This window comes from Pyxicephalus adspersus, chromosome 2 (genome assembly GCF_032062135.1).
Source record: "Pyxicephalus adspersus chromosome 2, UCB_Pads_2.0, whole genome shotgun sequence".
NCBI lineage: Eukaryota > Metazoa > Chordata > Amphibia > Anura > Pyxicephalidae > Pyxicephalus > Pyxicephalus adspersus.
Window position 1 is genome coordinate 97,330,054 of NC_092859.1, and position 25,572 is coordinate 97,355,625.

Here is a 25,572-nt window from a genome sequence, read left to right on the forward strand (position 1 = left end):
TACTGTGGATTTTGCAGCACTAGGTCACAGGTTCGAATCCTGCCCAGGACACTATCTGCAAGGAGTTTGTATGTTCTGTGGGTTTCCCCTGAGTACTTCAGTTTCCATAGACATTTATAGGACTACTATATAGACCAGTGATCAAACACTGTGCCGCGGCACTCTAGTGTGCCGTGAGAGATCTTCAGGTGTACCGTGGGAAATTATCCAATTACCATTGTCCAGTGGCTGTGCTGTAGTGACTGACAGAGTAATGTAATACTCTTCCAAATCAGTGGGGGGCAGTATGTAGCTTAATTGCCTTGTTTAGAAACTTAGCTACAGAGTGTCATTTTGTAAAATTTTTGATTTGTGGTGTGCGGCAGGATTTTTTCAATGTAAAAAATGTGCCGTGGCTCAAAAAAGGTTGAAAAACACTGATATAGACTACATTAATAACATACGACTATAATGTCAGGGACATTAGATTGTGAGCCCCTTGGAAGCATTTATTGATATGGCAATAGACTTTGTAAAGTGCTGCCCAATATGTTGGTGCTATATAAACACTGGCTAATAATAATATCACTTTTTTCTTTCTTCTTTGGATGACTGTACACTACAGGCAGTCTGATCAGAGCAGTTAATGTTTTCTGTAAATTGTCTAGTTGCCTTTGACACAGAACTTTAAAATTCTGATGTTTCAGCACCTCTTCAATTTCTGCACTCTGTATTTATTTTTTCTGACATGTAGAGAAGTAAAAAAACTTCTGCATTATCCCTTTGGACGTTGTAGTTTTTTGCAAGGCTGACCCATAAAACAGGCTGTCAGCAGTTATATTTGTGGATCAATATGATAGATGCGTTTAAGGGCTTACAGATCTTTTACTCTTGTCATTGTGTAATATTAATACATGAGGTTTTTATGTAAAAGGATGCTATTGGTACAGCATTTGAGTGCTTTCTAGATGTCCAGTCAAAATTAGGAGATATGGTTTCAATCTGAGCTGCTTTCAGGTTGCACTCTCTGTCTAATAAAGAGGGGTGGCTGGGCATGGGCTGGTTTCAGAGCAGAAAGTGTATGCTGGCCTTCAAACCAGAGGACTGTGGCCTATATGTCTGTCAGTTGTGGTGGAGTTCTTCTTTCAGAGGCGGAAAAGAAATCAAATGGCAAAAGTTGCTTGTTGCTTCCAGCAACTGCACAACAATCCATGGCGACCAAAACCACATGCAAAAAATGGTTCCCTGCTGCTCCTATTCAGTTGATTGGGGGGGGGGCGTAGATGAGCCTGCAGAAGTCAGCTGTAAGTCAAAAATGGTCCTTAATCAACTATCAAGACTAGGGTATAATACTACTACTATTAGAGGAATACAAGCAGATCACTTAGCAAAGTGAATGTTCACTTTGGGAAGGTCAATGTTTGAGAATGGGGTAAACGGTGGGGTAAATGTTTGAGAATGGTGTTCACTTTTATGTTCTAGAATAAATCTGTAATTTTAATTCTTCTTACATATGACTTTCAAAGTATTCACAGGTCCAGCTTATGCGTATGTATTAATATTCTCTTTAGAAATTCAATAATTCTGCCAAGTGAACACCCTCGATTGGTTTAACATAGCCACCCCATTATATCAGCCTTTCATCATGCTCTGTTTTTTGTATCTATTGTATGTCATTATCAAGCATGTTCAGGGCATTGCGGCTTCTCGAGACAGAATGAATGAATAGGGCCATATGTGAGTGTTTCCATCTAACAAGTTAAAAGCTCATATTTAGATTGATGACATATAACCTTTAATCAATGTCAGACAGAAGAAAATCATTTGGCTCTGAATGAGTTGTTTTATCCTGCAGATCCGTTCATTATGTTCATTTTATGTGTTTATTGTGCGTAAATAGCAGATCTGTAGAATGGAGGAAGGAATGGTAACAAATGCATATATACTGCATTAGATGAACTTCTTCAAGATCAAATAGCATTCTATATACTGTGTAAGAAAATTCACCTAGCAATTCACCTAGGCTATACTGAAATATTCAGGGAAAAGTATGTTTTTTTTCTTTTCAATTTTGTTGATTTCCTTTAATTTGATTAAAAATTGAGCAGCACACTTTTAAAATTTTGTTAATGGCAAAAGCTGCCCAAAGCTCTTTAAAGACTTAAAAGAAAATAAACCCTTTTGTGCTATATAGAATCCATATAACACCTACATTATCCCAACAGATGTGGTATAGTGATCCTCAAATAATCTTAATTCCTAAGCATTTATGGTTCATTCAGTCAAAATATACCATGAGCCATCCATACCACAAAGATTGCATTCTATAAGGAACTATCCACCACCTCCTCACAGTATTTTCTGGCTATAGGAACATTGCAATAATAAAATGTACCATTCACCCCTGCCGGAGTGGCTGAAACTTTCCTGGGTTTTCCTGTGAGAATCCCTCCACTCAAATTATCAATAGACTTTAAAGTGAATAATTGGGAAGAGTGTTCTCTATACGGACCATTTATGTATTTATACAGGGTGATCATATCCTCCCTTTCCAACATTCCTGGGAGTCAAAAGGAGTGGAGTTGACCCATGTGTGTGCTGAAAGGAGGAGTACCAGGAAAGCCTTTTTGTGAGCTGGTGCCCCAAACTGGACTGCATATTCTGGCTGGCCAATTAGAAAATAGACTCTTAACCAGCCCTGGCTATTTAGCTAGCTCACACTCTGCACTCTGTGTTCGTGCAACGTGTTTCCATTGTGCTGAGCCCCTAGTTCTGTTGAGCTAGTTCCTGTTCACCTGGTGCCTAATTCAGTGTTTCCTCTGTTCAGCTCCTGCATTAACCCCTCGTTGTCCAGTCTGTTGGTTCCCAGCCAACTTCCCCGTGCTGTTCCAGTGTTCCTGTCTGTCTGTGCATATCCCTAAGTCTTCTTGTGCCTCCTGTTGCTTCCAGTGTCTCCTGTGTTCCCTGTGCTGGCAGTGGCCCCTGTGTTATTGGTGTCTGTCTCCTTGATCCTTGGCAATTGACCCCTGATCAATTCCCTGTGATCTGACCTCTCTTGCTTGCTGCCTGCCTTGACCCCGGTCTTCCTCGACTATCCTGCTTTGTGATTTGGTACCGTGCTTTGCCCACCTTGGTGTGCCCAAGGACTGCAACCTGGCAGTAACCAGTGGCACAACATCCTCACCATCAGAGGCTCTGGAGAAAACCTGGTTACTGCTTAGACTCTGCGCCTTGGCCCTTCTCAGAGCTCACACCACCTCCATGCAAGCCATAGCGCCCCCTAGTGGTCCTGTAATGTGTGTGACAATTTGAACATTTATGTTTAAGTTTTTATCTCTTTTTAGAAGCCCAGTGGTGACTTGGTCTTTTTTTAAGACTTTAGCAGGAACAAATGTCTGACTCAATAATACCATCTTTTGCTGATGACTAAAGCCCATAAAAAGGCAGACAGGGAGGAAACATTCTAGTTTTCTTTCTTAACTGTGGTTTCCAGTGAATATAAAACAATCTGTAACAGTGAGAAAATGTTTAAATGTGCCTAACAGTAAAATATAATGTATGAAATATTATAGGCTAGACAGGAATATAGAAACACTTCCAAGCAGAAGGCTGAATTATAGAGTTTGCATAACACATTTGTCTCTGATATAATTCAAACCAAAGCAGAGCCTATGGGATTAAGTCACTAAAAAATAAAGAATCCTAATTTCTTCCAATAAATGATGTGCAAGCAAAACTTTAGTTTTTCTAATGTTACGTGATTAGGTATTCATGGGTTAACTGTATTTCCTATAGCAAACATTCACTTCCCTGAGTGAGTTTGTGAACCTTCAGTAAATCAACCCTACCATGTTTTCCTCTTCTATCTGTCCATTATACCATGTAAATACAGCCCCAGTGTGTATCTATTATTACATATGACTGTGGTAGAGAAAACATGGTTGATTTATTTGAAGTTGAAGTAAAATAGATTGTTTATTAAAAAACGTGGTAACTGATGTAAAGGTATGTTCACTAAAACACAAGTGCAGACTCCATGTGGATAGAGACTTATGTGAATAGTTCTGCATGTGGAGCACTGGAGAATTTTCCTTTGGTATACTATTTAACACAATGATTGATGAGCTGACATACACAAGATTTATACAAGATTTATATACTGTGTTTTACAAATATATATTATATGTACAGCTAACCTAAACAATGTACTGCATTTATAACACTGACAATATTCTCCCTTATTTAGTAATACTTTTTAGTGAAGGATGTTTTCATTAGAAATGTTGTATTTAGTATCATCATTGATTCTCACAAACCTAATCATTTCTCAGACTGGGATACCTTATCAACTCGATAAGGCTGTTATAATATGAAATTTACTTTTGTAATTGTTCTTTATTATATATATATATATATATATATATATATATATATATATAACTGTATATTAAACGTCTCCACAATTTTGGAAAGGAGGGAACTTTCATTATAAGGTTTTCAGCAAGACGAATAGGACGGGGAAGACCGTTCCAGAGACCGTTCCGTTCTAGAAAAGTCTTGTAGCCATGTGTGTGATGAGTTTATGAATGAGGAAGTCAGTAGTAGGTCATTGGAGGAGCGGAGAGAGCAACTGGGGGAGTATTTTTTTACCAGGTCAGAAATGTAAGTGGAACAAGAACTGTGGGGGGATTTGCAGGCAAAGCACAGGAGCTTGAATTTGATTTTAAGGTGAAATGGAAGCCAGTGTAGAGATCTGCAGCGAAAGAGGAGCAGTGGGAAGGATGGATGAGTCTGGCTGAAGCGTTCATAATAGATTGTAGAGGAGAGAGTTGTGTTAGTGGAATACCAGAGAGGAGGAGGTTACAGTAGTCCAGACGAGATGATAAGAGCATGTACAAGGAGTTTGGTGGCCTCTGGGGACAGGTAGGGGTAGATTTTGGAAATGTTGCAAAGGTGAAAGTGACAGGAAAGACCTGGAAATACTCTGAATTTGGGGGGTAAATGAGAGGGCAGAGTTAAATGTGACACCAAACAATGTGCCTGAGGGGAGGGAAGAATAACTGTTGTTAACAGAAATATGTCAGAAGGAGATTTGGAATTTGATGGGGGGATGAATATGAGTTCTGTTTTATCTAGGTTGAGTTTCAGAAATCAGACATCCATGATGAGATGGCTGACAGGCAGCATGAGACCTTATCCAGGACTGAGGGAGACAGGTCAGGAGTGGACAGATAGATTTGAGTGTCATCAGCATACAGATGGTACTGTAAGCCAAAGGAGGATATGAGACTTCCGAGAGAGGAGGTGTACAGAGAAAAGAGAACCGGTCCAAGGACTGACCCATGGGGAGCTCCAACAGGTAGGAAAGTGGGAGTGGAGGAGTTACCATTGAAAGAAACTTGAAAGGAAAGGACAGACAGATAGGAAGCAAACCAAGTGTCACTGATACCAATGGAGCGCATGATTTGTATTGGAAGGGGGTGATCAACAGTGTCAAAAGCAGAGGAAAGATCAAGGAGAAGGAGCAGGGAAAAGTTGCCTTGAGACTTAGCTCTGATGAGGTAATTGGCCACTTTAGTAAGGGCTGTTTCAGTGGAATGGGCAGCTCAAAAACCAGACTGAAGAGGGTCAAGGAGAGAGTTGGTGCTCAGGTAATTGGTGAGTCTTTTGTAGACAAGATGTTCAAGAAGTTTGGAGACATATGGGAGAAGGGAGATAAGACGGTAATTAGAGGGTAGGGAGGGGTCTAGTGAGGGTTTCTCCAGGATAGGGAGAATTATGGCATGTGTGAGGCGGAGGGGTATTTACCAGTAGAAAGTGAGAGGTTGAATAGTATGGTTAGGGTGGGGAACATGGTGGAGGAATGGGCAGGGAGTAGATAAGAGGAAATAGGGTTAAGTGGACAGGTAGTAGATGGAGATGATGAGAGAAGGGAAGAGACTTCGTCCACAGTAACAGGGCTGAGGGAGGCCAGTGATGATTTATAGGTGGACAACAACCTTCTCTGCCCAAGAGGTGGCTATGTCTTGGGCAGAGAAGGTTGTTGTGGGGGGAGCAGGTGTGGGGTTTAGGAGGGAGTCAATTGTTAAGAAGAGGTTGCGTGGGTTGCTGACAGTGGGTTGCTAATGCATTGTCCTACCCACCCTGGTGTTCCCAAGGACTACAACCTGGCAGCAGCCTGTGGTGCAACATCCTCACCACTAGATACTCTGGAGAAGACCAGGCTGCTGCTTAGATTCTGCACCCTGGCCCCTTCTTAGGGCTCACACCCCTATTGTGCAAGCCATAGCACCCCCTAGAAGCTCCATCTGTCTAAGCATGACCCTTTTTTATATTGCCCAGGAGTTAGGAATTTATTACTGTGTTTATATTTTTTAACTAAAACCCAGCAGTTAAATACTTTTTGTCTCTTCCAAAAAAGATTCTGATTAAGGTACTGACAAGGTGTTGTTTTCTTGTGAAAGTTACTTTAGGTTACTTCTAAATGTTTAAATGCTTAGTTATGTAATAGACAGGATATTATTGAAAAAAGGAAATCTTAGATCCACCCAAGTAATGAAGATGGTTGTAAAAACATGTACACCAGTGTTTCCCATGCTGATTTTCTCAAAGCCTGTCTACCATCCATTAATAATATGCTTTCAGTATTCTTCAAGATACATTGCTTACTTCCCAACCTGTAATTATCTACAGAAGCATAGTAGTACAATCACCAGCTAAAACTTGCATCCGCAGCCTGGCAGCCTCCTAACAGCGCCAAGGGGCAGAACTAATATATCATGGCTTATACTCAATATGCATGGATGCTATACAAAGTGCTTTCTTTATGTCACTATAAAATGAATGCATACATTTTCCTCAGTTTCCTCCAGGCTGCCACCTTACCTAGGGAGCTGTAAATTGACATCAAATACAGACAGGGAAAATACGAGTGTGACATACTTAATATGATACCAGCCGGTACCAAATGTACATCATGTCTTCTTGATGCCTTAACTTTAAAATGATGCTTCCTCTCCTCTATGAAAAAAGCTCTAATGATCATGTTTTAAATTCAAAGATATCATGTTAAAATATATTTTATAATGGTGTATTATTTAAGTGTATTTTTTTTTCATTTTAAAATGTAAATTATATAATAAAGTTTATAATGTATATTTTGTCATTTCTTGCTTAACATTTGTTCGTTAAGTGGAGCACAAGAATCCATTTCACATGAAACCTGTTGTTTTTAGATGCTGTTTGCAGTTTATTATTAGGAGTTTCAATTTACACACACGATTGAAAGAGTTATGCCCCCTCCTTCTTCCAGTCCGCTTTGTTCAGATGAGGCCATATGGAGATTTAATTAAAAAAAGTCTAAAGGAAAACATCCGTGTATGTAGTCCTTCTTCTTAAAACCCAGAATTCTCTGTACCATCAATATAATGGGTGTATCCTGTAATAAATGTTTACTTAAATTTTTTATTTAAAAGTTTAAAAGTAGTATGAAAGAGTTAAAGAACAGCATAGAGTTTGTCTAAAACTGTATAAATACAATATTTACACAAAACTTTTTTATACTGTATTTACATTTAAAGTTAGGTCACAGCTGCAAACACGTCAGCTTTTCCTATTTCAATTAATTAAAATAACTGATAATGAATTTGTTATTATTTTACCTATTGTAGTTCCTCATTTAAATTATTGATCAATGCCTTAGTGATATTTTTAAACAAAACTTTAACTTTTCAATACATACCTTATTTTAGACCAGGTGACATCATTACTTTTTGTTTGTGTTTCTTACTTCAGTGCAGGATTATTTTGGCTCCTGTGGGAGGGGTCATAATTGAAAAGACTAAATTCAAATTATTTAAAGCCAGAATGGGAACAATACGGATGGAGAAAGGGCAAGATGATGTTGGATGTCAATCACCCTTGAAATTTGGTGGGCTCCTTCTGACTTGCTACAGCACAAGCCAACTGTGATAATTAAATTAGAGTTATCAATTTAAGTACATTAGAGGATCTTGTACATCCTGAAGATCCTGAAGTTTTATGTAACTGCCTTTTTCTCTCCTACCACAGTTTATTTTCTCTCCTACCACAACAGATATGTACAAAAGCCACTTTATAAATATATAAAATCTGTATGAGCCTGTTGGAAATCCATTTTTAAAATTCCAGACATTAACATGAAATTTCTTTCTAACTATCCCCACCTCCTCTTTGCGTCTATACCACTTCTTAGGGAAGGCTTTTACAAGAGTTTTCAGTGTGTGTAGTGAATTGTACACATTCAACCATTTTCACAAAAGGAATGTGTGAGGTTAGATACTGATGTTCAGTTAAAACCTGGTTAGCAATTAGCATTGTGATTCATTACTGTTCAATACGCTTCAGATGAGGGCTTCGTAGAAACCACAAATTCCCTTGTACCGAACTCAAAGATAGGGCCATGAATTTATGAAGCTGGCTTTGTTCAGTCAGGATGGAACAAAAAGGGCCTCACCTAAATGTAGTCACAAGAGTGGCTCTCCAGTGCAGGTATCTCAGCTTGTTTTCCTTGCCTCTATTGATATAAAGATTGGGTTGTAGAGCTGTGGACCATGAATATTTTTGTTTGATAACAAGGTCTCTAGCAACTAGTCTGTCTCAGAAAATCCTTATTTAAAATATATGTCATGGATGTGCTCCTGGTAGAAGAGAGGTAACTATCCTGGACATAGACCACACAGTTAAAACTTTTGTGTGCAGACCATGATGTAATATGACCTTATGAATTATATTATCGAATATAATGGGGTGGGGTAACATGAGAACGTTCCTATTTGCGTAGACCAAGGATGACTGAAACCTTAGCAGTTAACTCCTAGTATGTGAATGAACGGATGAGAATGCTGGGTTCAGGTGTCAATACAGAGTGTTTATAGTTTGGTGTGATAAAATGTTACAAATGTTTGATAAAGTTACATTAATAGAAACATTTCATAAAAAACAAAATAAAATTTATTTCAACGTCTAATTTTTGAAATGTTAAGATAAACAAAACATTACAATATTTAATTTCAGTGCAAACCACCTTGAAGTTTAATAAATTCACCTAGTTTTATAGAATATTTAAAAATGTACCCAGCTGTATGATTATCAAAAAGCTAAAGACTAACTAATTAAAGCGTAAATTCACCTTTGCAGCTTGAAAAACAAGCTGTTTTATATCATATATAACATTTCGGTATATGCTCAAAGCTAAAATCTGGGAAAACAATTGAGATGCATGTATGTTTTACCTAAGAAGTTATTCTGTTCAGCCTACCTTGTAATCCAGATAGCACAGCTGGTTGATGAATTATGTAATTATTACAGCTTGGTCACCAAGCCACCTCCAATAAATCAATAGATCAATAAACACCCGAGGGGATGCCTACTAAACTTTCCTATGGAAAATAGCACAGCGGGGTGCTGCTCACCCATCTTTTCCCCTCTCTTCTCCGTAGACATACACACAATTGTATGTACAGCACTCTTCTGTTCTCCTGTCACTAGAAATGATCATGAAAGATCATTTCCAGCCACTGAAATCTGATATCTATCTGTACAGGGCACGTTGTTAAATTCATCACTAATGCTGTTCTTATCTTCAATCTACTTATTGTCAGACTGAGGCACTATAAAGTGCAGTACAGACCGACTGGCTTACACTGATATCACTAGGATTACAGGAAGCTGAAATAAACACAAGTCTCAGTACTTTTATTAGCTGTTTTTAGGAATGGCTTTATTTGTTTAGGCAATCTTTAACAAGATTTAATGGCAGTTATGTACCTGCCCGGAGCTCCGGTGTAGTCAGCAACACATCTCATACTTAGGTGCTATGTATCATTTTTTAAAATTCATTTTTATATGTGGGCCTAATATTGAAAAATAAAAACTTCCCTGTATAGGCTGCTTCTCTTCTGACATTTGTGTGGCATGCACTGTGGTATAACTGGCAGTTACGAACAGGTTGAGTAAGTCCCAAAAGCCTTTTTTCTTAAAAAAAATAAAAAACAAATGGGACCCCGAATGTATTGTTAAAAAATGTAAGGAATGTCCATTCAAATTAAATGTAGGAAATAGGAAAAACACTGCAAATAGAAGCAGGAAAATAATATAAAGGTGAACTTGCTCTTTAAGGTGCAAAAACATGTTAATAGTATTTTTTTTTTTTTATTTGAAATGTACCCTGTTAGGAGACCTAAAACATAATAAATATAGATACCAAAACTGATCTTGCACAAGTCAAATGCTGCTTTTAAAAAATTGTGAACTAAAAAAAAATCATTTAAAATGTGTATTACAGAATATTTACAAATACAGTCAATATCAACATGTATGTTCAACAGTGAGTCCCAACAGAAGCAAATGTGGACATTTCACGACGTATAGTGCTGAAAGGGGAAAGTTCCAGCTCGGTTGTATATTCATTGTCATTATCATCGCTTGTTGCAGTTGAGGACTTCTGAATGCATTCATCACAACAGCAACAACAGCATTCCATGAAAGCCCTACTGAAAGGCTTGCAAAGGCAAAAAAGAAGAACCGGGGTAACACATGATTTAAAGAACAAAAGAAACTGACTGATCAGATGAAGGAGATCCAAAGTCTGCCTGGAGACCCCAGTGGACATATAAGCTGTTACGATGTTACATATGTTTTCGGGAATTATGCAAAAACCATACAATATTGTTAACGCTACTACAGTACAGTTCATTTGACTTTCAAGTTGAATTTGACGTTTATTTCCTCTTGTACAAGCTTTCTCGGCTCTTTTGATTTTCCTTGCTGTTACTAATGAGCACGTAATTGTGAAGAGAGTAGGCAAACAGAAATAACAGCCAAAGTACCACCAAAGTCTGGCGCCATCATATGTCAGAGCCAAAACATAAATGGTATCGGGAAGATCGGTAGAAATTTTAACAACACATCGCTCACTTAGAGTGTTGGCACTTAATGCAGACTCATCCTTGGTCAGCTGACGCAGAACAACCTCAGGCAGTGCTAAGAGGAGTGCACCCACCCATATAACAGCGAGCTTAGCAGTCGTGGACGTACAGTTCTCAATCATTTCGTAATACATTTGTACATTTGTGGCAGCACGGAAACGGTCAATGCAGAGGGCACACAGTGTGAATGTGGTAACACCAAGGGAGGCTACCTGCAAAAGAAAGAAACTCAGTTGAACTAAAATTACAAACATGCATTTAAATAAGACATTTAAGTTTAAAGAAGAAGTAAAGAGTTTGTATTTATGAAATGCAATATTTAGCTATGGACGGTAAATGGATGGAACTGGTCCTTTTGGGTAAAGCTAAATTTATAATAAAGTAGTGACCATTAAGTAGTGGTGGTTGGATAGTTCTAATCACAGTCAATTCCTACCCAGAATGGAGCTATTCTGACTACAGAAAAGAACTGGAAAATCGAACCTATCTTTGATAAGTATAGTGGGCTACTTTACAATGACAGCCGACATTGTCTGGAGGCCGCACTTGCTGAGCTGTACTATACCTGTCATTAATGGGTAAAGTAGGCGGACAGCTGTCAGCATGGGATGGTCAGGTCGTGTCAATAAAAATATAAACTTACGACTTGAAATTTTGGATTTCTCCACTAATCCAACCAGATTCAATCCAAGTCTAGATCTTTGTCTAAAATCTGATTGGTTGTTTTGCCCATCTCAATTATCATGCTCCAGTTTTTGGTCAGACAGCCTTTATACCAGTAAACAGCAAATTACATTTTTATCAGTGTATAGCTAAATTGGACTTAAATTATCTAAACCAAACCAAGTGTAGGCTACTTTAAAATTGTAATTGTCTATTATGTAGGTTTGTCATCTGCAACCCCTATTTATTGTACAGCACTGTATTATATGTTCAAAGTTTTTAAATAAAGGTTGTTATTATTAATAATTTTATTACCTCTAAAATATTTTGGTGCCATTTTCCTTAAGAACAGAGTTACTAACAGTTTCATGCAAGATTTGTATCCCTGTACTCCATTCAAAAAGGTAACAATGTCACAGACTTTTGACATATACTATAGTATATATTTATAACGAACAAAAACAAATGCAACCGGTAAACAACTAGTGACAATCCCTGCTGCTGATGATCATACAGCCATCATCCAAACTGTGTATTACAGTGTATCTAAAACTAAGAACCAAAATAATTGACCAGTGATTTTCAAGTGCTTAGATGTGTTGTCTCCATCATTTATTTGTTAGCCATTTTTCCTTTAATGTTTACCTGGTCCTGAACATAGTAAACTGCAAGAATATAGAGGACTAAAGAACATGACCTCTACCCCTCTTCTCCATAACATAGAGGAGGTACTCTGCCCATTACATACATGTATTTTTTGCACTTCCTATCTAGTTACTGAAAAAAAAAACTTTATAACGGCATATTTGAAAACAAGCAAAAAGGAGGAGTTTGTTTATTTTGCGTATACATAAATGCTGAAAGGGAACAGTTCCATTTTCCTGCACATGTCACCTTCCACACAAAAAGCATTGGAGGCTGTATCCTGAGCCCATTTAATTTCTTGATGGATGAACTAAACAAACATCACCAAGCCCTCCCCCACTGACCTGGGCTGTTACCCTATCCCCTTCGTCTTTTTGTCTTCATTTCAGTCATCCAGTGTCAGTGTTATGTGTGGGTGTTACCTAGAGACACAGGTACACCCCATCCTCCAGCTAGAAACTTGTATCCTAATTGATAAGAACCGGCATTCCATTGGGGCAGAGTGATCTGCTATAGAGATCCCCATTCCTCCTGTTCTGCACATACTGGGTCTTACTTTCTGCTACACCAGCAGCAACAGTCTTACAATGAAATGTCAGATGCTACTCCAAATACAGTTATAGCTGCCTATTACACTTTCAGCAGCTTACCAACTACAAGGGAGGTGACAGATCAGTCAGGATAGTCCTGATATGTTCATAGATTTCTTATTTCACAAGTATGGTTACAAATTCTGAACAGTTGATGACATGCTTAGATACTGCATAGTACTTCTTTAGTTATACACATTTTTGTATTGCTTTTTACTTTGTATATAAATATGTCACACTACTGCTTTACATCTTTTGTGCACTGGAAGTCATTTTCTTTATTTGTTCCTGATTTGTTCTATGATTTTATATATATATAAATATATCCCTAAGATATTATGCAGTGCTCTACAGAATCTTTAGTCATGTACCTCGGAGCAGCTCTCAATGTCCCTATTGTAGTCATATTCCAATATTCCTACCATAGTCATATGTCTTTTTCTCAATCAAAGGTCAAATCTTAGTTGTTAAACAGTGTGACATCTTTTCATGCTTGGTTCTTTCTATCTATTCCTATTTTATAATCCCACTGCACAACTTCCTATGTTAACCAGTATTTTTATTGTACGCATCCCTTATTCCACACCCAGTTTTTGCCATAATATAAACCGCCCCCAATAATATGTTCTCCCAAGTTGACATCTCCGATAACTACTTAGGAAAAGTATATGATAAGAAAAAATAATGAATTCCCAAATAATTCAGTTTATTTATTCATGTCATGTAATTCTCTCCCACCGGTTCAAATAAAACTGAGAACATTCTGTATCACAACATGAGGCGGAGGTCAGAAAGCAGAGACAAGCTTCTGGATTTATAACTCTTTCCCCTCACTTTGTCCTAGAATCTGGACAGCCAGTCTGATTTTTATGTAAAACTGACATATGGACAAAAAACAACTGACACCAGGGGAAATCTGATAAAATGCATTATGTATATCTACCAGTGATTCTGAAACCCAAACAGATCAATATCCTGGAGGTTCACATCTCTAGTGGAAAAAAAACTGTCTTTAAGTACTTCACGTTTTATCTGACACAGCATTTTCACTACCAATTAATTTTCATAATCAGCCCAGTAAATAATTAACATGTTAATGAATGCGCTGTAAATTATTCTGCTACTATTGTGCAAGACAAAGACTACAAGTTTGTTCCACAGAAATCAGTTCTCTGTAGCTGCACTATGTATACAATTAAAGGTGGAAGTTAAGGAAGCACTAGGATTTTTTTTTTTAAAAAATCAAAAGCCAGATCATTAGACTCCCCCTATGACAACCCAAGTCAAAAAGTCAAGATTACCTAAGGTTTAACTTTTGCACACACTAATAAAAGAAACCTTTATGAGGTCTATGTCCCATTGGAGGGAATTTTCATCATTTTTGTCTCTCTAAACCTATCACTAGTACAGAAATTAGGAGGACATTTCCTCAGAATTACACAGACAGAAATAATAATTGTCAGGTCCATTTCAGACATGCAGTCAAATTTAAGAAATGTACTGATTTTCAATTGTGTTCCCAACTGCTCTAATTCAATTGTACAAGACTGACTGGGAATGACTATGTTCATGCTTTTGTATGTGGCTGTGTTGCCATTGTGGTTGGACTGTACTGCAGTTCCTGGAAGAACCATGTCACTTCTGGTTGTATGGTTGCTCTTCTTCCTCTGGAGGAAGAATTTAATTAACCTGCAGTAAGTTTAGTACCTGGTAGCACCTAGGAGCCTGAAAGAGGACTAAACCTTTCCCATCTGCAAAACAAAACTTTCCCAAGTTTGGCTGTAATGTACTGTTATACCCATGTATACTGTGTAACTAATATACAGTACATTGGTGTAACCCCATTTGCTCATTACATATGCAGGCTCTACTTCTGTTTCTGTCATTTTAAATATTTATTCTCACCTTCATTTGACAGAATCTGTCTGATTAGAAACAGACACTACATACTCTAATGCAGTGTTTCTCAACCAGGATTCAGTGGAACTCTAGGGTTCCTCCAGAGTTTGCTAGGGGGGTCCTTGAGCAAAAATATATTTGTGCCTCCCAGGTCAGTATATCTAACACCAATTATCTTTTTGGCTATCTGTAAGGGTGCCTTTCTTCCCACTAACCACCACACTAATGTACTGTAAGTTGTGGATGTAAGAATTTTAGCAGAGGTCCCCTGAGATCTAAATTTTATTTCAAGGGTTCCCCAAGTTAGAAAGGACAAGAAACACAGCTCTAATGCCATCAACAAGAAATAAGAATGTTGTGCACTCCAAACGGTGGAAAGAATCTGACTGGATAGAAAGTGCCCTTTTAGATTGTTGGTGCACATTTGTTTGCTTTCTCATTATAATGGCCAGGCTAAAAATTGACCACACACCATGGTATTCAGGCTATCCAGGCAGGGCAAGGAAAGAAGAAAGTAAGATAGAAGTACCTTTGGTATCTGTTATCCTAAAATGTCCTTAGCTTCTATAAAGCCCAACACAGAACCAGTGGTTAAACCACCATTTCTCAATCATTTACCCCTGAGGAACCCCTGATTTATTTTCAGGTGTTAGGGAACTCCTAGTAAAAATCAATTTATTGGAAAGCCAAAATGTTCACCCTTATTGTATTGGCTGGAATACCACCCCTATAAAGTACTAAAAAGAACATAAAACTGCCTCTACCAAATGGTGTTGGGTCCAGAACAATATAGGCATTATCAAATCAACAACAGTTTGAGGAACCCCTTGCATTCTCTGGAGAAACCTTTGTTGAGAATGGCTGGCCTAGCCTGAAAGGCATAATATTCAAGGCCCATCGGTTTGTTGCTTGGAGATCCCTGGTAAATTACTAGATGGGCCACTGGATTTGGGTTTTTGCCTTATTGCAGTTGAGGAACGTGGGTCTTAGTCTTTACTTTCATATATGTTTTGTGACACAGTGTCCCAAAAGTGTCAGGGAAAGTGTTAGAATGGCTCCAGGGAAAAGAAAGTGTTAATTGACGTATAGGTTTTTATGAAGAAACCAGGGACTTGGAGCCGGCCGGGGGATTGAAAGAGTGGGTTCCTTGGCCCAACCCTGATTTGGGATATGTCCACCTGTACTTAAGTGCAAGGGAGGAGAATTGATCAGCAAGAGGCTGAAGGAAGTGGTCAGCAAGAGGCTGGGAAGGGAGCCAGAGTGGGTTCCAGGCTGAGAGGGAGCCAGAGTGGATTCCAGGCTGAGAGGGAGCCAGAGTAGATTCCAGGCTGAGAGAGAGCCAGAGTTTCCAGGTAGAAAAGAAGTGTGTTCCAGGCTGCAGGAAAAGGGTCCAGAGCTCCAGGAAAGCCAGTGGGCAAACAAGCCTTAAACTGTGAGTGGAACAGTACTGATATAGTGAATGTGTGTAAGAGAGGGTACCTAAGTGAGGTAGCCAGAGGCCCAGCCGGGCTACTGTTAATTGTTTTTGTTGTGAAGTGCTGGAGAGTGTGCTGTAACACTTGCCTAAACAAATACAAACTGCTGTTTGGGACTTTTGGAGTCTGCTGCCTCTGATCTGCCCTGTAAGCATCCCCTTAACTTGAGCAACCCCCAGTGATCTATCACAGTTTATATGTTCTATATATGTTTTCTGGATCACAAGGCAGCCGGAATAGGATTGCAGTTGTTTTGACACCTAAAAATGTTCACATATATTTTCTGAAACTGTGCATATAGGATTTTTGCCTTAGTTTCAGCTTTTAAAAAATACCAGGCATCACCTGGGTTCTTCTTGAGTTATATACACTTAACTTGTTTTCACCAACAAAAAGACAAACCTGAGTTGCTAGATAAAATGACAGTGAATGTGAGCCCTTGTTCTCCCTAATGTCCCTGAAATGTAAAGAACATTATGTTCACAACACTCATGTATACCAAAACTTGTGTAGTTCCATATGATCATATATGGCATAAAAAGTCCTTATATGTGTTTGTTTGTGCAGCTTATATGACATTGTCACAATTTCAATACATTTAGATAATGGTCTTTAGTATATACGGTTACATGTTTTGTAACTGTACACTAATAGTTTTGTTAAATCCTCCTACAACGTTTATTATTCTGGATTTCATATTGTATTCTATTCTATTGTAAAAATTCATCCTTTACTATAAATCAAGTTATGATTTCATATAAGGACAGTAGCTGACAGTTACCTAGTGAATGCTATGCGGGGATTAAAGGGGAGTCACAAGTTTGATGTAAAACAGTAATACAATGTGTGTTAATTAATTATGACAAACTGAGCATGGAACCAAATGATAAGATGTCTAAATAGAAGATCTGATATGCAACAGCTTTGGATTGTTCAAAATGCAATACAACCATGCACATCTTGATTCATAATTTTTAATGTTTTTCTCTACTTTACTCTGAATATAAAAGGTGAGGTGGCTTGGGGTAACCTAGCATCTCTTCTGGTTTCTGGAAGCCTAGAAGTAGCTTTTGACCCACATTTCCTTCTCACAGATGAGTATATTATGAAAGAATGCATCCCCAACACACTTTAGGTGTATCTGAAAATTCCTGTGCAAACCAGGCAAATAATCTCAACATAGGAACTGCATGCATGACCAAGGATATGCTGTGGATGCTTTCCTTTATATTATACCCAGTTTCAGAGGACTCAAGGGGTTGCACGAGGGGGTGCTGAGATGTTCCTGGCTTTGCCCACTTCCAGATGAAATAGAAAAATGAGTATGGGGGCATATGACAGCCTAACATCTTGTACCTGTGCAAATATCAGGTCTTTGCGATTCTGAAAACTGTTATTTTCTTTTAGTGGGAAGCTGTGATGCCAGAGGCACAAGCAAGTTCCACGTTGTTGGAGTTACGGGCTGCCATGAAGTTTTTGTTTCTCCCAGGAAAGTCAGCAAAGACATTCACAATGAGATGTCACAAACACTGGGGGAGAAGTGTCCTTCCCACAACACTGTCAAAACCTGGATATCTTGTTTCAAGACTGGGCATTTCATTGTTGAGGATGAGCCTTGCAGTGGGCACCCCCCAACCTCAACTGACCCGGCAACCTGCGATGCTGTCCATGAGCTGATTATTGAGGACCAGCCAATATCCGCAAAAAAGGATATCCCAGACACTTGACATCGCATGGGAGCGTGTTGGGTTTGTTATCACCACTATTGTAGATATGCGCAAGCTTTCAGCGAAGTGGGTGCTGAAATGTTTGAACAGTGATCAGAAGAAGGAACGAGTTGAAGCATCCAAAGCCTTTGGACTTTTTGGCTAGGTTAGTGACTGAGGATGAAACCTGGCTTCACATCTATGATCCTGAAATGAAGGAACAGTCAAAGGAATGGCGCCACAGCGGTCCCCGCGGCCGAAGACGTTCAGAACCTAGAAATCAGCCAAAGTCATGGAGTCCGTTTTCTGGGACAAAGATGGTATTCTGTTGGTGGACTAACTACCAGGGCTCTAGTATCACCGGACAGTATTATGCTAACCTCCTGGACCAGCTGAAGGAGGCAATTAAGACGAAACACTGTGGAAAGTTGACCAAAGGGATCCTTTTTTTGCAGGACAATGCACCTGCACACACGTCCAATGTTGTGGCTGCCAAATTGAACACCTTGGGTTTCCAATTGGTCCACCATCCCCCCTACTCACTCACAAACATCTGAAGAAGCAACGTTTTGAGGACATTTCTGACATCAAAGATGCTGCTGAGAGTGGTTTGCGGCCCAACCAATGGACTTTTATTTGAATGGTCTAGAAAAGCTGCAACTACGCTGTACCAAGTGCATCAGTCTCAGGTGGGAATATGTTGAATTATTTATTGCTTATTTTCGGGCAAAGCCAGGAACTTCTCAGCACCCCCTCAATACCTGTAGTACCTAGCTATACAGGTAGACGGAGGAAGTGTTGTCACCAGTGCATTACAGGATGAGTAATGAAGGATTTTGGAGATCTTGCTTTTTCACAACCATACAGAACACATATAAATAACCTTTTTGTTACCTTTTGTTAGAAATTTTCATTACCAGTCTCCTCCCGAAAAAGCTTCCTTACTGGCTGTCTCTGGCATCAATGCTTCCTGAGTATTGACTCAATGTGGCCCATTTATTAAAGCTCTCTAAGACTGGGGAAGATAAACTATCATAGGAGGACCTGTGTGATGCAGCAAACTTAGAACAGATTTGGTCCAAAAATAAAAACGTTCAATAGCAAATAATTTTTAAGAAATTAATTTCAAGGTTGCTGTATCGCCCAGGTTCTCCCAGGATAGTCTATCGTCTCCAGTTTTGGAGAGCTTTATTAAATGAGGCTCACTGTGAAAACTATTGATCTACATATTTGCTTTGATTTAGTGGCAGTAAAGGAAGCCTTCTTACTGCTAATACAGGTTTTCGTTTTAAGTGAATGGTTCCCAGTCAAATGTATACATGGGCAGCCGTATTTGCCCTAAGTTGTGATACACAATGTTTACCTTGCACTTACATAAGATCTTTCTAGGTAAAAGTAATACACTATTTAAAGTCTTTATTACCCAGGTTATCTCTGTCTAGTAAATGTGTCCAGGCTTTAGATCTTAAAATATGGCTTAGCCATCTTACAGCCTTCTTCTGTAAACACAGAGAGGAAGGTTTCATAGGGGGAAAGCCTAGCTAACATCTTAAACATGTGAGGTGGTGGTATGAGTTTGGGCCTGTTTTAAAGCCCTTTTGCTGTTTTCCAATTAAATTTAAATATTAGGATATTGGAAGTACCAGTTCAATATAGGGTTTTCTTGGACAAGTTAACTATTGCTCTTGATTAGAAGGAGTTACTGGTTTTTCATGCCACTTAATTTATCCATTCCCCAAGGTATATTGGAAACAGAACATAATTGCTCCATGCCAGTGTAATTCATAAAATATAAGGAAAGAATACACAAAGTAACCCAAGCAGTGTTACAAATAAGTATGAAAAAAAATATATAAAATTCATACAGAAAACAAAAGGAGACACATTTATATCCCATCTTACTTCCAAAGCAAAAACCAACATAAGTTATTGTGGAATTAATAAACACCTTCATTAGGACATGGCTACAAAATACATCATAAATCATTGTATATCTACACCTTAATGAATGGTCCGATCAGTTCCCAAAACATTGTGTTGGTATTGGCTATGGAATTCCTTTAAAATAATTGTCAAATACAGGAACATGTTGTACTGCCATTTGTTTTTATTCCATACATAGACATGGCACAGTGTAAGCCTTCCTCCATCTTTGACACACGTGGAATTTACTATGGGCAGTAAGTAATATTGAAATATTGTTCTTGATTTTGACACAATCAATAGTCTCTTTTTGCATTTAATGAACAGATATAACAAATGTTTTTGATGGTATACTTGAAAGCCCAAAAGAGATCCAATAAGATATTGTAAGGTAATTGTTAGTATTTATATACACTATAAATATGTAAACCCACAAACAGCTCCTGGATTTACTGGACAAAGATAACAGAGTGCTAAGTTTGAATTTGTATTTGAAAAAATGTAGCTCTGGTGGGTTACAAGTTTACAGATAATAGTTGAGGACAGAACATTCAGCATTTTAGCGTCATTAAATTTTTTTATTTCATTAACCTTTCCAATCCAATTTTCATTTCCTTTCACAAATTCAATAGAAAAAGGAATAAAGAATAAAATTCAGCCATGTTTTAAATTTGCTCAAGCTTAAAAAAAGATTGTCGTTTTGTAATTTAGGTAATTTTTTCTTTACTTAGAGCTAACAAATGTTTGATTACACTAACAAATTATTCTCTTCCCTACTACTGAGATTTTCTGTATTACATTATCTGAACCCAGTCAGGAAGTAATTCAGTTATACACAACTACAGATGATTTACGTCACTATCATAGTGTATCCACATTTAGACGGGGAAGTTTAGCTGAGGATCCCTTGTACCAAAAGAACATTAGACAATGCAACACAAGAATAGGCTTAACTTTTGAAAAGGTGCAAACTACACAAGCCCAGATTTTGTGTTTTTGTAGAAAGCAGGGCTGTAGTTAGACAGTCAAAACTTTGTTCTGCTTTCCACAGGTTGCTCCTAAGCTTAGGGAATTATTGCTCAAGTTACAAATACTTTCTTTGTCATTCACTGGGAGTTGTGCTAAGAAGTGTAAGGAATGGGATAAATATTTGGAGTAATTTCAGGAAAGGGTCAGTGTCAGTAAATCAGAGCCAATATCTGAAAGCTGGATCTGGTGTAGTAAGGACACCTTTTCCGTTATTAACAGGTATAGCAGCTATGCCTGATGTGCTGCAGAGTTTTCTTGCTTAACTGAAGGGAAAAAGGAAAAGAGATCTACAAGTTCAGTTTTCTAAATTAAAATGTATCTGGGGAATGCTGAAAAAAAACTGCTCCTGAACAATATTGTAAGGCATGGTAGAGAGGGGATCAGATGCGAGTTGTATCCATAGAATTCACAGCTTTCACATTTTAATTTCTGTGCTGGTGTCTGGTAAAGGCTGAGAGGTGGCCACTTTATAATACTGCTGTAAAGAATTTTTAAATCATGGTACAAGGTACCCGATAATTTACTTGTAGGATCCTGCATTTTAATTTACAGGGTCCTGTCTTGCTCTAGGTATGAGCTGGGAATTTACTCTCTTGGGACCACAATATCTCATTGGGCTGATATAATAAATCTCTCCAAGACTGCAAAGGATACACTTTCATCCATGAAGCAGGGTGATCCAGCAAACCTGAAATGGTCATTTGCTATTTGTTAGCAAATGTTTTCAATCCAGGACCAGATCTAATTCAGGTTTGCTGGATCACCAGCTTGACTGATGAAAGTGTATCCTCTCCAGCCTTGGGGAGCTTTAATAAATCAGGCCCAAAGAGTCTGATTTATTAATGCTCTCCAAGCCTGGAAAAGCTAGACTTTAATGGGTGTACTAGGGTGATGCAGCAAACCTGGAAAATTTTTCTTTAAAAAAAATGTCATATTTGTTGGCAAATGTTTTCAATTCTGGACCAGATTCATTGCAGGTTTGGATCACCTGTGTTTGGATCGCACAGGTTCACACATGAAAGTGTATCTTCTCCAGTCTTGGAAAGCTTTGTGTAAATTAGGCCCAATGACTGCTTGAAGAGTTCCTGTAGTTGTTAGACTTTTACTATTGGGCCAGCAACCAGGCTAAGGATGGGATTCCAGATTCCACATTAGAACATTTTCCTGTTGGGAAAATTCACATGCATTCCACTTTCGCTACAGTTTTCTGGGAATATTGTACCTTATCTATCCCTTCTAGAAACTATCTGTAATAAAATTCTGGTAAAACACTGGAGTGACTGCTACAGAACTTTCTTTCCCGTACCAGATTCTAAGATTTGAAACCATTCAAAATCAGGCTTAACCATTTTTATGTGACTAAAACTAATGTGCCAGCTAAATATTGAGGACCCTTAGTGTTTTGTGACACTGGTAGCAACTCCAAGTCTAATGGAAGTTTTGTCTTTTTCAGACTACAACTCACTGAACTCCTCATGGAGAAAACACTGTTTTGAAGGTCAAAGGCTAGTCATACAGATTCCAAAAAGTTGGGATCCCACAAAAATGATGAAAGCTGATTTATGAAAATTTGTTAATACATGCACAATTTCCCTATTAAAAAGGATCCTACGTGCTTTCTTCTAGTTAAGGTATAAAAGCATCTTATTTTAGTCTGCTAATCTGAACTCAAAGGAAATTGTGTTGTCATATGTCCCTATAGCTATTTGGTAATTAATTCCTAAAAGTTAAATGGTTTGGATTGTGTATTTTCCCACAAACCACTAACCAAAGTGCATTGTTCCTTGACATAGCACTATAAACAGAGTGCCTTTGTTTTAGCTATTCATTATGACAATTTATTAATAAATGCACATCTTGACCACAAGTAAAAGCTTCACTTTGCATTACGTATGGGGCTCGTTAAACTAATTTTTATACAGCAATTGTAACTAGGCATAAACGGGTACTGTGCAGAAAAATGCATTTTAGACTTGTGAGAATGCCTTTGATGATAGAACTTTGCCTGTATTTATTGTTAATGAGTTTCTTTCCCATGATGAAAACTAGACACTCCTAAACATTTTTACATTGTAATCTGAATTGGAATTTTTTTCTTTTAATACAATTGAGTAAATTCCATCAAATTATTTTTAAATGGCATATTAATTTTTAAATGTATGATATTATATTTAACCTCTTTTTATAAAGCACAAAACGTTATTAGATGCTGTAATTTAAAAAAGGGTTGCAGATGAAAAACCTGCAGACAACTATGATTTACAAATTAAGATATACATATACAGTGTACAGTGTATATATATATATATATACACACAATATATATATATATATATATATATATATATATATATATATATATATATATATATATATATATATATATATATATATATATATATACATATACACTTATATAGGTTGGGGACCATTCTTTACATGAGGCAATACATGGCTGTGGTTCCCAAAAGTGTGTATATTGCAGTTCCCTGAGACTAGGTGCACCCAAGGCAGAAGACATCCCTAGGTATGTGAACACACCCCTCCGTGTCGGTACTGTAGCTCCGTAGGATATTACCCTTATGGCACACAGAGTAGTACTTCTTGTTTGGTTCAATGTCTGCTTTTAATTTATTCTCTAATATGAGTTAATACCCTCCAGTAACTTCACTGCATATACTTGAACGTTGGCAAATTCAATATCACATCCTGTACTTTTTTCATTCGTAAATGACAAAGTGTAAAGAAAATTAAAGTCTTCCTAAAACAGAAGGTATTCACTTGTCTTATTCCATCATAAATGCCAAAATAGGATAATTATTTTTCATTTTTGTTGGTGGGCAAATTCAACGCACCCTTTTTGCCCCATCAGCCAAATGTATAACTAAACCTGCTGATGATTTGTGCAAGTATAACCTAATACTCTATGGCCATTTATCCCAAACTACATACAGCTGTTTAATTTGTTTTTGGAAACCATGACACCTTCTATGGGGTAGGGCTTGAGACCAACAAGGTTCAAGTGTTTTGGTGTTTCTGATGTCTCTGAATTTGTTTAAAGCAGAACTCGGAACTGTATTTTTCTAATGTATATTTATACCAAAGCAGCCAGATTCAGTGAGCTACCCACAGCTCTTCCCCGGTGCTGAAATGTATGTTGGCAAATCCACAGCGGACAATGTTTGGATCAGATTTACAAAAGCAGATCTTTCCGATCAAATCATTGCCAATAACACTGAGGGCCAAATGATCACAGTTACATGACAGCTGTGTCATACAAGTTACAGCCTTAGTACTCAGTAAAAGTAAGTTAATGTTGGAATACAATGCATACTTCAATTGGTGCAGCAATCAGGCTCAAAATGGGACTGGGAGACCCAATTCAGTATGGTGCCCATGCAGTTTAAGAGTTTTTTTCTAATTACAAGTGTCAAATCCACAAATTATCTACTGTCAATTACCCATCAATGGCCACATTAGAAAATAAAGAGGAATTCTGAGTCAGCTTAGATTGCCGTACAGCACTGAGATGTTACTTCATGTGTGACAGATTTGCTTTAAGCATTGCTGTTCTTACTCACGCTGCTTGCACTGATAAATACTTTTGGGCCTTGAGGTTATTTTGTTCCAACTTGTTTGTTCAATTAAACCTTTGAATCCAAATATTTGAAAAGTATTATGCACAGTGTGAAATGTGGATAATGAAATTTAAATTGAGTCTTCCAACATTTTTGCAACATAAAATGTGGATGTCTTAATTCATTTACACCACAACATAGAAACGCCCAATGCATTATAAACCTGTCCACACTGGTGTAGTAGTTCTCAGGGTATGTAGCAAACACTTGCAAATCTGAATAAATATATATTTAAAGAGGAAATAAACTAAAAATGTAAAAATTATTAGGAGGTGGGATCTTTCTTGCAGAAGGGACAGGCTATGTTATTTCAGCAATAGCTCAAACCTACCTGTCTGTTTTCAATTTTATAGAATAGTCTATAGAATATACTGTAAATGAATAGAATAGTCTATAGAAGTATACTGTAATGTGCATGCACATATACCATCTTATATATACCATTTTGTACCATTTATTCTAGCATACCCCAGTACCAGAATGAATGAACTCCTGTGCACATGCACTAAAAATGCATCATTTCGTCTTGGCCAAGATGGCTGAAAATCCTAAGCCTGAAAAGGGACTGGGTGAAGGTTTCTGAGCCTCTAAGGGAAGAAGGGGGTGAGTTGATTTCTGAATTAAGGAGGTGGAGGTGTGCTTTTTGTAATAAATAAAAAATGGAGCCCTACTATTTAGGACTTCTAACTAGCCACAGTAATATGCACTTTAATACAACTTGCAAAAAGTCTATCACAATCACTGTAAAGTAGATCTAAACTCCAGCTTCATGACATTATGGTTTCTAAGCACTGTGTTATGTAAACCATTGCCATTTTTATGAAGAACATTTTCTACCTTTTGGTATATTTGCATTGCATCTGTCTACATGAAATTACTCCAGCATCAGTTGCATGTCATTGCTCTGGACCAACTCCCTGATAGTGACAACAGTGGACCATTCATAAGTTATGAGCATGGATGCATGGGGGCTCCACCAGGGGCAAATGTGACAACACAGGTGAACAATTAAAATGCAGTTGTAAACACATATATTAGGAAGCACCTAAACACAAACC

General features: G+C 37.9%; 1 protein-coding gene across 4 annotated transcripts in view; it reads right to left on the reverse strand.

The window, feature by feature from the left end:
* Positions 1-8,866: 8,866 nt before the first annotated feature.
* GPR37 (G protein-coupled receptor 37) overlaps positions 8,867-25,572 on the reverse strand; it is a 29,337-nt gene continuing 12,631 nt past the window's right edge. For all 4 annotated transcript variants that reach the window (XM_072401586.1, XM_072401589.1, XM_072401588.1 and 1 more), the window contains exon 5: positions 8,867-11,158. In XM_072401586.1, coding sequence (XP_072257687.1) covers positions 10,340-11,158 — 819 coding nt within the window. In that variant the 3' untranslated portion in view covers positions 8,867-10,339. The remainder of the gene's footprint in view (positions 11,159-25,572) is intronic.